This window comes from Mya arenaria, chromosome 2, assembly GCF_026914265.1.
Source record: "Mya arenaria isolate MELC-2E11 chromosome 2, ASM2691426v1".
NCBI lineage: Eukaryota > Metazoa > Mollusca > Bivalvia > Myida > Myidae > Mya > Mya arenaria.
Genome location: NC_069123.1, coordinates 26,427,723 through 26,442,711, shown reverse-complemented (window position 1 = coordinate 26,442,711; position 14,989 = coordinate 26,427,723). Strand labels below are relative to the sequence as shown.

Here is a 14,989-nt window from a genome sequence, read left to right as displayed (position 1 = left end):
ATATCGATATGACCAAGACACAAACGTACATGAACAGATACGATATAAAATGCATATGAAAATATATATATATATATATATATATATATATATATATATATATATATATATATATATATATATATATATTGACAATTGAAATAATCAATATACTAAGTAATTAACGAGTTATACAAACTATATCATTATTAATTATTGTCATTTCTATCATTTTCATAATAACTATAATAATCAATATTATTGACATTACCATTATTATTATTTAAGAAAAATTAAGAAGCAGCCAAAATTTGTTTTTGTTTTTCCTCTAAAAAAATGATTTATAATAGTAGTACACGTGCACTAAGTTTGAACTAACTTGTTGACGGTGTTTGTGGGCATAATGCATCGATGAAGTTCGATCGTGACGTGAATCGCCTCAATAACTCCAGAGTTATGCTCCTTTTACCTTTATAAATGGTATGTCTTTTACAGGCATTTACTTTCCAATATTCTATCCATTGAGGATGCAACTTCGTGACAGTGTTTGTGGACATAGTGCCTCGGTCAAGTTCGTTCTCGGTTGGAATAACATCAGTAACACCCAGAGTTACGCCCACATGGTTTACTTATTATTGTTAAGGGTTTGGAGTAGTTAAATTTTAATCATATTTGGCCAATTATATTCAGACTCAACTGTATTTTGTGAACAAAGTTTACATTTTCTATTTTCTCTACTACTACTACTATTATATATAAGTAGGAATGTGCGTCAATAATTTGAACAACAACATAACTAAAGAAGAAGTCCAAACTTCGAAATTTTAAAATGCAATACCCTGCCGACGTTTGTTTTTTTTATTATTCTAAAACTAACGTATATGTATGCTGTTAAACATATCCCTCATGCATTCGTAATTAAATATAAAACTATGTTAAATGACTGAGCAGTAAATATTTTTTTCACAGATTGTAAAAGAACACGATAAAAATTCAAACAAGCAAATAAATGAATACACATTAAAATGAATAAATACGACTTATAATTTAAGTCAAGTTTCAGTGAACTGGCTCATCTCAAGTTCTTACATATCTCAGAAGAACGCGTCAAAGCCGAAAATCAAGCTGTTACCTGGTCGAACAACAATAATAATTAAGTCAATAGGACGCTTAATGACATAATTATTTGTATACTGTTATTGGTTATTGGCAATTAATGAAAGGACAGGAATAGTGATAAGCTGTCAAATGTCTTAGCGAGTCCGTGGAAGCGAATAATTAGAACTTCTTGCATGAAATTTATAATGCCACGACATGTTTGTTTGGTTTTGAGATCGTTAATGTTGTTGTATTTAAAGTAATCAAATTCTGGCTATGTTTATCATTCTATTATCTGTGACAGACAAGCATATACTGATAAAAATTGTTGCTATATTTATAACCTGATATTAAATGTTTGGATTTAAGTCTGTTGAATGTTACAACACAGGCTACAAATAGTAGACGAAGCCATTGCAGCTGACAGTACAACCAATTGGTAACGTTTTATTTCACAAAAGGAGTACTGTCATTCTGGGAATAAATCGTGTTTTTTCATTAAGAAACTTTTTTTAAGTTGTACTTGTGCGCCGGACGTCCCTAAAACTGGAAGTGACGATGGGTATGGAAAAGTTCAGCATGTACGCTCAGTTGTATGAGAGTCAAAGGCGATTCCAACGCGCATGCGCACAAATTTCACACCTGAACGGAAAACTCGAGGAGCTCAACACGCGGTACTACATGGCCAAGGACGCCAACGATAGGTTCTTCCGGTACAACCTGCGCATGCGCATACTCGTTGTTGAGGGAGTAGTGAAGAAATATTGCCAGTACGCATGTCTGAAGAAGAACGAGGTTTTAGACTTAAGGTTTAAGCTGTACAATGAGTGTCCGGACGAAGGGGAGACGGTGTATGGAGCTATTGATGATGACGAGGATGATTTTGACGAGGAAGAGGACGGGGATCATTGAGCGACCAAGCGTCCGATGAATCCCGATCACATTGACCAAGAGAAAAGTGCAGCTTTCTCTGAAAGCAATCCTTCGGAAAAAATGGCAACAGGACGTCTTTTTGCGTCCAGCTTCCGCTTGGTCTATTGTGAAATGATGGAGTGGAACCAACCGCAGGACCAATACCGGGTTAGAAATACTTGGTTTATTGTGAAGGAAGGTAGAAAGTAGACGTTAGCATATGCGGGACTATTCTCGACACAATATACAATGTATGTGGGTTTTCCGTTTCTGAAAGACCTGGAACAATATGATGCGAAAAAAGCAAGTGGACTGGCATCCGCTTTTATAGAGCGAGGAAATTTGTGCTAAATGACATTTGACGTTACATGAAGGATCTTACCAGTAATTCGATACACGAAACTACCGACGCCGGCTTCTGTTTTGCCGAGCAGGGACAAAGGTGAAGGCAACAAAATTGACGTTGATGAAACTAAACGGAACACTCTGAAGATAGCTTCGACGAAAAAGGTGCACGTGCGAATCGCATCGCAAGGCCGCAGGATTGACGTTGGTGGAACTAAATGAAACAGTCTCTGAAGATAGCTTCGACGAAAAAGGCCAAGTGCATGTGCGAATCACTCCACGTCGAAGAGGACAGTTAGTTGAGCGGAAGGGTGAAGGAGGAAAGATGGAACAGGACAGTTTGATGATTAGCTCAATGTAAACTTGAATGAAAACAATGTCTTGTGTTGCAGAGCATGGATGTACAATTTCTGTAAAAGACAGAATCTGTTATGCTAGATATTTGTGATACTGTTATCTGGCAATTGATATTTATTTGCACAAACAACTTTTTCAATTGCATTGATTTAAAATATAATTATTTACTTGAATGTTTACGTTCAATGATTTTATTTCTGAAAAAGACGTCTAAATATAAAATAAAATTTAAAATGTAGTTCAATATCTTTCTTTGTGTTTTAATTTTTGAAATGCTTATCAGCTAAGGACGCGAGATGTGTATGAGGAGTTGTATGAAGTGACATTTTCATTGATATTTCGTTCCGCGGATTTACTGCTCCTATTTTTTTGAAAATGTAAATAAAATATTTTTATTTTTTTTGTGCGCCCGCACCTCCATTTTGATCGCCAAGCAGATTTATTTAAGGTAATAATTTATTAAAAGGCTAAAAATAATCAAGTATATTTTTTTTACGCTAGTTTTCGTGTTTTTGTAAAAGGAAGTTACCGATGCGTAGTGTTTTTATACTGCATATCGATCGGTTTAGCATGGGTTTCAATAAATTCAATCAAAATGGCGGCTTCCGGTATAAACAATGTGGCTCGAAGTTTGGAAATTAAATCTTATTTCTGACAATAAATATGTTTTGAGCATGCTTGATGTCATTGTTGATCGTCTCATGCACTAAAGGATTATTATTTAAAGCAATCATTGTGCAATAAAGCATGTATCTGAGACTGGTAGCGATATTGCGTAATTAGTGCCTCGTTTTGAATGGAAATCGGAATGATCAACTTAACTATTTTATTCAAGTCATAATTAAAGGGAACAATCTTTTAACTCGTAACGACGATGCTGAAGATGACAGGTCAACTTAACTGGAACATGAGTCATTGTTTGATCCAAATTGATGTATCAAGCTCATGTTTGATCAAATTCTGACAAAACAACAGTTTTGAACAAATATCTTTTCACAAATAGCGATATAAACACTGGTCTGGATATACCTCAACATAAATAAGCCTAAGTTTATCACCTTATATTTTGTTTTTATTTGCAGCATAATCCGGGATGCACTTGTCAATTGTAACAACTGCCCCGCCCACCCCTCGGCCTTGTTCCAGGGGTATGCCGGGGACAGCAGAGGCAATGGGCTGTTTTTTACCTTTCAGGTGGCCCCGCAGTGCCTAGTGAATGTGGTTTTGTCTTCATATTGAAAATAGTCGGGAATGGGCCTCACATAGGTATTTGGGGTTGCGGGGCCATTTGGCAGGGATTTTACCAGCAGTGTGTCCCTACAGTTCGGGTATTTTACCCCGGTTTTGAGAGACAGGAAGTCAAAGTCCCCGCTATTCCGGACTAAGGGGGGCGGGCATATACAATTGGCTGGTGCATAAAAACATCTAAATAACCAAAAAAAGTACACTGAAAAATACCCTTGTTCTTTTTGTTTTAATAAGCACATGTCATTGCATTTCCTGTGATAATAAAAACAAAATTTAGTCTATGTTATATGGAGTCTGCTGTTTGATGATGCCTGTGTAAGTGATCATTTTTACAAACCCAAAATCAATCCTAAGTTATGTCTAAATACAGTTGCATATGATCTTAAACTGATTCAGGTAGATTAATATAAGTCATTTCAAACTTTTTACTAAAAGCAGGGTTATTTATTATTATAAATGATCGTCATATTAAAGAACGTTTTAATTATATAAGAAATTAGATTTATCCATATAATGTTAGTACTAAACACGGATGAATAAATAGTATGTACTCCGACATTTTCTCAATGCCCATTAGAGGTTCAGTTCAAGATGGCATTAATCTGGGTTTAAGGGCAATTATTTTGAACAATCTTCCTTATTTATATTGAATATAAGGAAAAATATATTTTTCGCTCATCGCTCGCTTAGGTTTTTATGAAAACTGACAAAATTTTATTTTTATTTCTCTCGCTCGCTCCAATTTCTTTTGGCAAAAATCCGAAGAACTAAACATTAATTTGGTGTGGCCTGAAATAGAAATTGATATAAACTTTAATGAGTAATCATTAAACTACCTAAACCGTGTCAAGGTAATGTCGGGTAAGCGCAGTGCTCCGAGTACTCCGGTTTTCACCATAACACAAGACCGGGGAACATCGTGCCTTTAGTACGAGAGTGATAATACAAATGTACAATGTTGTAATAACTTAACACAATCGTTGTAAAATAAATAAGCTTAAATTGAATTAAGGGAATGTATCAATACACGGAGCAGGGACGGGATTACTTCCCTTTGACTATATACGCTGATTTGACCAAATATCGGCGAAATCTTGATGGATTTTTTGCAAAGGAAAGAAAATCTTTAAAAATATGAAAAGTTAAGCGTCCATTTCCGAGACGAGGTTTGCAAGTATGTACTTCAATGCTGAATGCAGCTATTATCACTTGTCACGATTAAAAAAAAAAAGATGTCCATTTCCTGGATGACTGACTCAGCTGCCTATACGCGAGTACGCGGCTGAATCCACATGATTCTGACAAAAACAAATCAGCCAAAGTTACAGTATTCGTACTTGACTACGCATGCTGTTACAGACATATGGACATTGCACATTTCATTGAACAGTTCAATGGCAAAAAGGATATAAAATTTCTGTTAGACGCTCTGAGTGTTATTAACACCATCGGGGCTGATTTGTTTGCTATTTTAAAAGGAAAACATCTGCCGAGTTAAGGGTTTATTTGTCGATTTATTATCCTAAAACGGCCCATTTGCCAGTTCTAAATAAAGCACACCAGAACGTTCAGATTGCACACGATAGCACCATTGTTTTCATAAATTCCAGGGGTGGGGGAGGGGCACCGACCCCCCTAGCACAATTATGAATCCGCACGAATAGAGGGTTAGCGCCGCCCCTGAGTCTGTATATCATTGAACAACACTCATAATTTTTTTAAAAAGGATGTAAATGTAGACAGAAAACAAACATTGAATGTGTTATATTTATTCTAGAACGTATTCACACTGTTCATAGATATACATGTAATTGACACAATACGAAAGAAAGACAGTTTCGAATATTGTAAATATCCACACAACTATCGTCTTGCTGTTCTTTAATAAAAGCATAATGAACCTTTAACAAAATGAAGGAACATATTGATCATCATTTTTTTCTCGTTTTTTGGCATCATATCAAATACAATATTCACACAAAAAGGAATGAAGATAACCGTAAAAGGACCCGTCACGTTTAATATACATATCATGACATGAGAACCGCAGCTAATTTTCAATTAAAAGAAACTACATAGGGGCGAATATTCAGAACTTTTCTAATGTTAACACCAATGTATACACCAACTATGATATTATGGTTTTGTCGATGAGAACTATATACATAACATTTTGGTTTAAACTTACAATTTTGCCCCAAAATATGATGTTTGGAGAAAAATAAGGGGAAACTTATGAAGCACAACATTCTTGAAAATCACAGATCAAGTTTTTTTAAACGCACCAAATACCAGTATAGATTATATTAATATATACACCATTCTGTTAAAAATAAACATCCAAAATGCACACAAATATATCAGTTTACATGTATGCATATATAATGTATCATGATATTACGACGCGATTAAAACACATTTTGCAAATGTATTATATCAACGTCAATTGAACGTCAACTTTGGTGATAGGTAGTGTGTAAATGTACGTCAGAAATCGATGACACGCTGATTATGATATATATGACCAGTGACGTATTCAGCGTTATCTTGATGACGCAAAACCGTTTAATAGGCTTTCTCTGATAACTCTAATAGCTTCTTTTTCCTCCTCAGGGCTTTTTGAAACGTTACTGGAGTGCTCTGTTGTTGTCTGCTGGCGCGTGATCCCGGGATAAGGCGGTGGTGACGTGACTACCGGAAGCGAAACACTGGGGTTCGAATTTGCGATAGCAGACGTTGTATTTATCGTCGCAGGCCAGGTTTGTTGTCTGGCTATCGATGGAGTTTCTGATGCAATTGCCGAAATCGCTGTTGCTAGTCTCTGTGAGTTCAGTAAGGGGAATGATGAGGAACTGACATTGGAAACTGTTGACTGTTGCGCTATTTCAGTAAAGCTGCGGTTGGTACACGAAGCCGAAGAAGTCCGCAAAAATGATCTGGAATAACTAGATTCAGAGCTGTCTGAACACCTGGAAACTTTCGGAGAAGGCTCTCCTCCTGCCGGAACCCCAGAAGATCCGCGTTTCAGTCCCGATGGAGATGGCGATTCACCCGATGCGCCACCGTTGCCCACTCTGTTTCGCAGTTCACATTTCGACCCGTGAGTCTTTATCTTCTGCACCAAGAGGTTCTTGACAACCTGCAGAAAGCGGACCTCTTTCAGCAGCTTCTGGTTCTTCTCCTCTTCCTCATCATGTTCCTGAAATTCAAATTTTTACAATAATAATGATAGTAATAACAATTATAGTAACAACAACAACAATAATAATGAAAATAATAGTAGCAATATAAATAGTTATAATAAAAAATAAATAAAAGAATAAAAATTGATAATAATGATAATGATAATAATAGTAATAATAACAATAATAATAATAATAATAATAATCATCATCATCATCATCATCATCATCATCATCATCATCATCATCATCATCACCACCACCATTTAGCCAATGATATAAGTGGAAACCGGGCAATTGAAAATACCGAACTACTTAAAGAGCATTTCAATAGCGAGGTCATGCCTGTTTTAAGACAAAAAAATCACACAAATGTTTTCAATTGAACAATTATTCATGCCTATGAATATTGAATGAATGGGTGTGTGAATACCACAGGAATGCGCAGCTTAATGAATAAATGCGTAAATCCCAAATGAACGACCCAGTGACCAACATATAGGTTAGAAAAGCAGGGGGATGTCCACGCTGGGATCCCCAGCTGTAAATTTCTTGCAACTATACTTGGCAAGGTTAAATGGAAAATCTATTTTGTCCGTTATCTATTCAGAATAACTTATATATAACAAATCCAAGAAGGCTGTTAGTTCGTTTTTGCTACCATTCCAAGAAGGAATTTGATATTAGGCGTATATTAAAGACAACTATTTATTTTTCTTTTCATTACTTTTAAAAATCAATCAATAAATAGTTTGATCAATAGGTAGCCGCGGTTAAGTTGTATAATTACCTTCCGCTTATGGAAACCCGCTGATTCAACCGAAACTAGTGTAAATTCCTGATCCATATATACTTATATAAGTGCATTAATATAGGCTATGGTTAGGGTTGTATTTGCTTAATATATGTTTACAGATGATGCATTATTGGCGAAACACTTTAGAGATATTTCGAATATCTTAGATAGGAATGCTTTTCAAAGTTGACAAGGGCGAACCCTAACCCTGACCTTACCCGCTTCGCTTTTCTTATTTAGACAAAAAATGTAGTTCAATAAAAATGACTGTTTCAATTCAAAAGACGCGCTGGTCCTAGTTTTAATTCACACTATTATAACATTTTGATTTTAATATAATAACCATGAAATATATATAACTATATATCTTTAAAATGTAAAATGACATCTTGATTTCGAAACATTATTCATACATGTTTTTTTTTACACTTAACATATGTTAACATTATAATAATAGGAAAGTTGTACTTCAAAACCCAATTTTGTATACTTCTTAATCATTTTTTAAGTTGTAACATGGTTGTACATATGTTAACTCTTCATATTAACTACCAATTATCAAACACACGGGGGGTTTCTTACCCATGGTTAAATATCAAATACGGTATCAATTTTATCTTTGTTGAATTTTATTCGCGAATAATTAGTTTTAAGATGGTATAGTATTACTTTTTATTTTGTATCTGGTTTAAAAAAAATAACCTGAACTGTGATCTTTAATGTGTATAACAGTTTTTCTCTCTACATATTGTATATTTTATAATTGCGTCTGATAACAACTGTGCGTTCACACGGCTTTACATCCACCTGTCCGTCCGTCCACGTCGTCCGTCAGTCTGTCTGGGTCATCCCGTCTCGTCCATTCTGTCAAATCCACCCGTCCGTCCGTCAATCCACGTAGTCCGTCATTCTGTTTTCTTCAACCCGTCTTGTCCGTCCGGTCAAATCCACCCGTCCGTCCATCCACGTCGTCCGTCAGTCTCTCCGGGTCATCCCATCTTGTCAATCCTGACGAATCCACCTGTTTGTCCATCTGTCCGTACATCCACATTCACGTCCACATTTCGTATGTCAGTCTGCCTGCGTCATCCCGTTGGATCCATCCTGCCGAATCCACCTTTCTTTCCGTCCGTCCGTCCGTTCGTATATCCGTCCACATTTCGTCCGTAAGTCTTTCTGCGTCATCCCGTCCTGTCCATCCTCCCAAATCCACCTGTTCGTCCGTCCGCCCACGCACCTTGTCTGTCTGGCTGATCCCGTCTGTTTATTCTGTCTAAACGCTTATCATTCCCTTACAACAGGTACATAGTAAAAATAATAAAGCTACATAACCAGGTAAAACGCATCACAGGGCAACAGATAGAACTATTTCCGGAGTACCCCACTTCTTAGTGGCTATTTCCCTTCGCCGTAACCCCATCCTTCACCTACCTGAACACCCTTCTAGCTTTCCAAGCAAACACCCCTGACTCCACCCGTGATCTTATCATTCTCAACCCCCGCCCCGATCTGAGTATGCACATACGCCAGAGCCGTTCCCCGCGCAATCGTTGTTCCTTAGCGTTACAGGTGGACAGCAGCGTCCCAGTCCAACCTTAGGCACGGCAGGCACTCTAGGCCACCCGAACCCTCCCAATCCCCAAACCCTCGTGTGCACGCACCTTTTCAAGCAGCTTTTCTCTCGCTATCCGTTTCTTCCGACTCTTCTCTGCGGACTGCCTGTTCCGTTTCTTCCGAAGGTCATCCTTAACCATTTCTTCTGGCGTCATCTTAAATTTAATACAGATTTTTTGTCATGACCATATACATGATACAGTAGTTTAAGGGTATAATAATGTACCAGTCAATTGTTACCCCCACCCAGGCCCGGAGAATAGCGTGGACTTTGACTTTCGGTCCGGCCAATCCCGGGTAAAATCCCCACCCTGGGGGAACAAACTGCTGGAAAAATCCCCACCAAATGTCCCTGCACCCCGGGATACTTAGGTAAGGCACATTCCCTGCTATTTTCGGAGCGAAAACAAATCCACCGCATTCACTCGGCACTGCGGGGCCACCTGAAAGGTAAAAATACGGCCCAATTCCCCCGCTATCCCCGGTGTACCACCGAACCTGGGGGGGGGGGGGGGGCGTGGATACAATTTTGACTAGTGTATAATGCGTACGCTTATAGCACGCGATAAAAGTAAAACAAACATAGCATTGAAAGAAATTATTCTCGTGTTCTTAACTATTTACCGGATATTGCTTGGAGGGCAGGAAAAGCTCTGCAACTGGGATTTCACCGACGCCCTGTGACTCCCGGCGCTGCCGGATCTTGTCTGCCATCCGCTGTTTGATGTTCGCGTCATTCCCGCCATTCACTGTCACCGGGATGCCTAAGAATGAAACATAAATTAATGTTTTCGCTGTACAACCGAAACCAATTGGCTCTAAGCACGGGGACCATCGCAAACATGTCGAGAGAACGGGACCTCGAGCCAACCAAAACTTCCCTTTTGCATGAGTATGTTAGGTTTTAGACCAGGCCCCTATATCACGAAATAACTCAAGTCAAATCTCTATCTCAAATTTAACTCATTTTACCCCCTTAAAGTATAATTCAAAATGTTTTATGTTTTTACACTTTTTAATTATTATTTTTTTATTGAATGTGCTGATGAAAATCACAAACTTAACTCATTTTGCCCCCTAAAAGCATTTTAGCATAAATATGAAAAGCATATTTCAAAACCTTTTTAAAATTATATTTTTTTCATTGAATGTGTTGATGAAAACCCACTTAAAAATTCAAGGAAAACTTAGTCGAGAGGAAAAATTATACTTGAGTAATGGTAAAAAGCAATGGGTTGTACTCAAATACATTTTTTTGCTGTATAATATATATAACATTTTCTTTGGGATCTTGACCAAAAATTTTCATCATCATATTCTATGAAAGAATGTGATTTAAAAAAGTGTAAAAACATGTATGATCTTAAATAACTTTAAATGTTATGCAGTAAAATGAGTTGTGATTGAGATTGAGATTTCACTTGAGTATTTTCGTGTTATTGGGGCCAGGGCGGTATGCATAAAACATCTTAGTCATTTCCTAACAAGTCATTTTCTTGAGTTAAGTATCTCACTCATGATATGATATACTCGCTTCACGAGATCTGAAATAATTTATTATCATTGATCCAAAATACATACGTGCATATTAAAATACTTAGGAAATTGACTTCAGTTAAGAAATAACTTGAGATGTTTTAAGAATACCAACCCATGACTGTTTTTATAAAGAGGTAGGTTCATAGAGACTTCGAGCAAAGCAAAATCTATTTCTTGCACAAGTATGTCCGGCATAAGATCAAGACTGTTTCGATATAGAGGTAAGTTCATAAAAGATCACTTTCAGCCCCACAACTTTTAAAAAGAAAGACATTTTGACGCTTGAAATTATGATGTGATAAAATATGGAACTTTTATAATGCACATAAATAATATACGCATTGTATTTTTTTTACAAACCAGTTTGCATATACTCGATAAAATAAGGTTAACAAGGAGAACTCTTGGAGAAAATAAAAAACAAACAAACGAAATTGGTCGTATATCTTTCCATCAACTCTATTGAACCCACAAGTTTACACGCTATACAAAGGCATTGTATGTATATATGAATGTTTGTGAAAGGCCACTCAACAAAATAGATTTCAAATTCAGCGAAAAGACCATTTTTTACAATCTATATCTACTTTTCATCCAGTATTTCTTTATTAATAGGCGGAAAGGAAGAAAAATATGATTAAGGTTTGGCATTTTTTTAAGGTTTATATCATAGTTTAACATATGTTTCAAACACCAAAATGACTTTGATATGTTGGAGAAATTGGGGGCGAAATAAAAAGATCAAAATGAAAAATGATGTGTCCATCACAATAATAAATCACGTTTCCGCCAATTAAATATTTATATTGTTTATGTTATTTTTATCAGTTGAATTTAGTGTTGTTAGCATACAGTCCTTGTATAAGTTCTTCCTGTTGTCACTAGCGGACTTAACGGGGAAGGGGTGCATCCGCCCCCTCTCCTTTAAATCGCCTTTTTATTATTACTTTTTATTTCAATATAGGAGAAAAAGAGTAAAGCAATACTCTCTGACTAGAAATGGTTCTTCGGAGGAATACCCCCAAACCCCCTATCATTAATGAGGGAGAGGCACATTATCAAAAGGTTACGCCCCCTCATTTTTATGGTCATTCAAAAGTTGTAAGAGCCTTAAGTTGAAATACTACAATCTTGTTCAATCATGAATGCGCGCCTGCAGCATGATCTTATTTCTCCATGAGTCATTTCACTGTTAGTTATTCATGTCAAGACAAAGTCATTTTATCATTCGTGTCATATGATATGAGTGCAGCTCATATGGAAGAAAATACTCCTTTAAAAGATAAGAATTATTAGATTTTTCTTATGATTTTAAAGTTGTCAATTCATTTTATGGCAATTATAATATATTAGTCTTCAAAAAACAACAACATGGACAAAGTACAAGTGGACAAAGTTTTTAAAACTTTGATTTACACTTTTTTTTAAATTAATAGCTACGTGGCTATAAATGTCCGAGTTAAAAAGCACCAAAAAATCGCTTATACTTTTATCTGTAGCAAGTCATTGTGTTTTTGTTTTGATCATTACAGCCAAATGAATTAAAGATAATAATGCATTAGTTAGTAATACAGTCATTTTGTCATATGATATGAGTGCAGCTTAGTAATACGGAACAAAATTCTCCTTTCAAGATATTAGAATAATAAGATTTTTCTTCTGATTTTAAATTTGTCAATTCATTTTATGGTAATTGAAATATATTAGGCGTTACAAAAACATTCTCGTTCCAAGTTTCCCGACAGACAATATTCATTTTTCAACTCGACCCTATTTTTAACGCTTACAGACAAGTTTTTTAACCTTTAATTTACCCTCCATTTTTGGGATGTCTTTTCAGAAATTTCTTAGGCATATTATGTTATTTCTGTCCACAAACCCCACCGGCCCTATTTTTTCCTCTCGACCAAACACTTCTTTTTGTGTTTTGAAAGATATGTGGATTGTTTTAGTTATTTCTTAAATAAACAAATTTATTTGAGTGAATATGTTCAAATCTGACTATTTTATATTTATATGTTTTTACAACAGTGATATATACCCTGATAAATGGCGGTTTGGTACTGAATCGAGATCCCAATTTTTTGAAACATCTTAAGTTTCACAGGCTTAAGTAGCTTATTTCACTTAGCCAGAATAATACTTAAAATTAATTATGATAACATGAACAATTGTTTATTGTAATTACCATGAACATCTTTCCTATTTAAAGAATAAAATTTCTAAAAAGAAGAAAATATTACACAAATTATAGGAAAACAAAAAAAGCTAGATTAGCTTAATCCTGTTATAAGGGACTTAAGAAGTTTCGAGAAATTGGGGCCCGGTTCTTAAATAATACCAAGTAGATAAAAAAGTTATGCCTACCTACCTTCCCTTTATTTCTTTGCCTTATACCGGCAATACGCGTACATTTTTTTTTTATCTCACTAACGTTCAAGGTATCTTTGCCCCCTCCCACGTCCACCTCCCCCCGCCTCACCGGACAAAATAGCGACATATTTAAATAGGTAGCACCCGGACGCATTTTTACTAAGATGCACAGTAAGGGTTGATTCATTTTATTTTTACTTATTTGATTTTAATAGTGAAAACATTAAAGCATATCATTCGTGTGCCGTTTTTTTTTTGCCTTTATAAATTTTCTTTTGTAATTAATGGCTACGTGGTCATAATTTTCCCAATTCATAAAGCACCAAAATATCCATTATATTTCTTATCTGTAGGCAAATCATTTTTTTTGTTTGGACCATAAACGTCAAATTAATTAAACATAAAAATGCATTCAAATATTTTTTTTAATATTTCAACCTTAATTATGACACTGTATGGAAAAAAAATCGCTATCATTTTTAGCAGGAAATTAATAATTTTGGCCCAAGATAGATGCGTACTTTCATTTTGGTCGAACTTGTCATCCTCTGAATCAGAACTTCCATTCCCCTCACTACTTGTCGAAATAATGTTGATTGGGGCGTCGGTAGAATTCGCCGTCGTTCCGGCAAAGGTATCAAGGCCAGTCGACGCGTCGGACTTGTACCCGTTGCCATGGCAACCGTAAGGATCCGAATCCACTGGGTCTGTGGTAATGTTATTCAGTGTATTAACATGGCCAAAGTCTGCCATGAACTCCCCACAGGTATTTTTCTGGGACTCAAAGGCGTTGTAATTAGACGCGCCTTTTATAAACGGTGTTTGGAGGTCGTGATAAAAAGAAGCTTGGTTGTAATCGTCATATGCTGGGGTGCTTGGGGTTGTTATGTCCTCGTACTGTAAAGGGTCAAATGGGTTGGGAAGACTGCCCCCTAGGTAGGTAGAGGAAACACCCTCAAACTGCTCGATTGTCTCCAAAGCCTGCATGACTTCCGCCTGAATCATCTTCCGTCTTCTGTGTCGTCGTCGTCGGCGGCGACGTCGTTGACGATAAGAAGCCGACTGCGGAGACCTGCTTACGACTCCTTTGGTTGAAACTTTGAATACCAAAGTAACGAAATAAGCGATTGTTTTAAAATGTCTGTCACGTGTTCAGTTTACAAAACAATCAAATTAAAACGTTACACAAAAAAAACTGAATTAAAATTTAACTGCAACTATTAAAATTTATATTGACGTATATCCAATCCACTCCAATCAAACACTTTTGAATCTCAGTGTATAGTCCCTGGGTTTCAAAACTTTTCTAACCCAATGGCTGGTCTGTCCCGCCTATATCGTGAAACAATTATTTGGTATCCCTGCCACGTAAAAACTAGACTTCCGGGAAAATCTTAATATACGCCGAGGTTCCCAGCTAACGACGAAAACCTACAGTTCTACTTTTCATTTCTTAGTACTAAGATAACAGTTTTTATGGTAGTTTTAAGCATGATATAAATCTTCTTACATGACATTAAATCACAAATGCCCACTTCACTGGCAA

At 36.3% G+C, this 14,989-nt stretch overlaps 1 protein-coding gene across 1 annotated transcript; it reads right to left on the bottom strand.

Moving 5' to 3' along the window:
* Positions 1–5,692: 5,692 nt before the first annotated feature.
* LOC128219648 (transcription factor kayak-like) lies at positions 5,693–14,989 on the bottom strand. The gene is made up of 4 exons (XM_052927548.1): positions 13,965–14,989; positions 10,156–10,295; positions 9,579–9,686; positions 5,693–7,138 (listed from the first exon to the last, which is right to left on the bottom strand). The coding sequence occupies exons 1-4, from the start codon at positions 14,446–14,448 to the stop codon at positions 6,482–6,484; spliced, it is 1,389 nt and encodes a 462-aa protein (XP_052783508.1). The 5' UTR covers positions 14,449–14,989; the 3' UTR covers positions 5,693–6,481.

Bases quoted from the DNA above. Each gene is read 5' to 3' on its own strand.
- LOC128219648 (XM_052927548.1), bottom strand. From the start codon at position 14,448: ATGATTCAGGCGGAAGTCATGCAGGCTTTGGAGACAATCGAGCAGTTT. The intron at 10,296-13,964 runs GTACGCATCTAT...TTTCATTCTTAG, and splicing joins CAAGTTCGACCAAAATGAAA to GCATCCCGGTGACAGTGAAT. The intron at 9,687-10,155 runs GTAAATAGTTAA...ATTAAATTTAAG, and splicing joins TGCCCTCCAAGCAATATCCG to ATGACGCCAGAAGAAATGGT.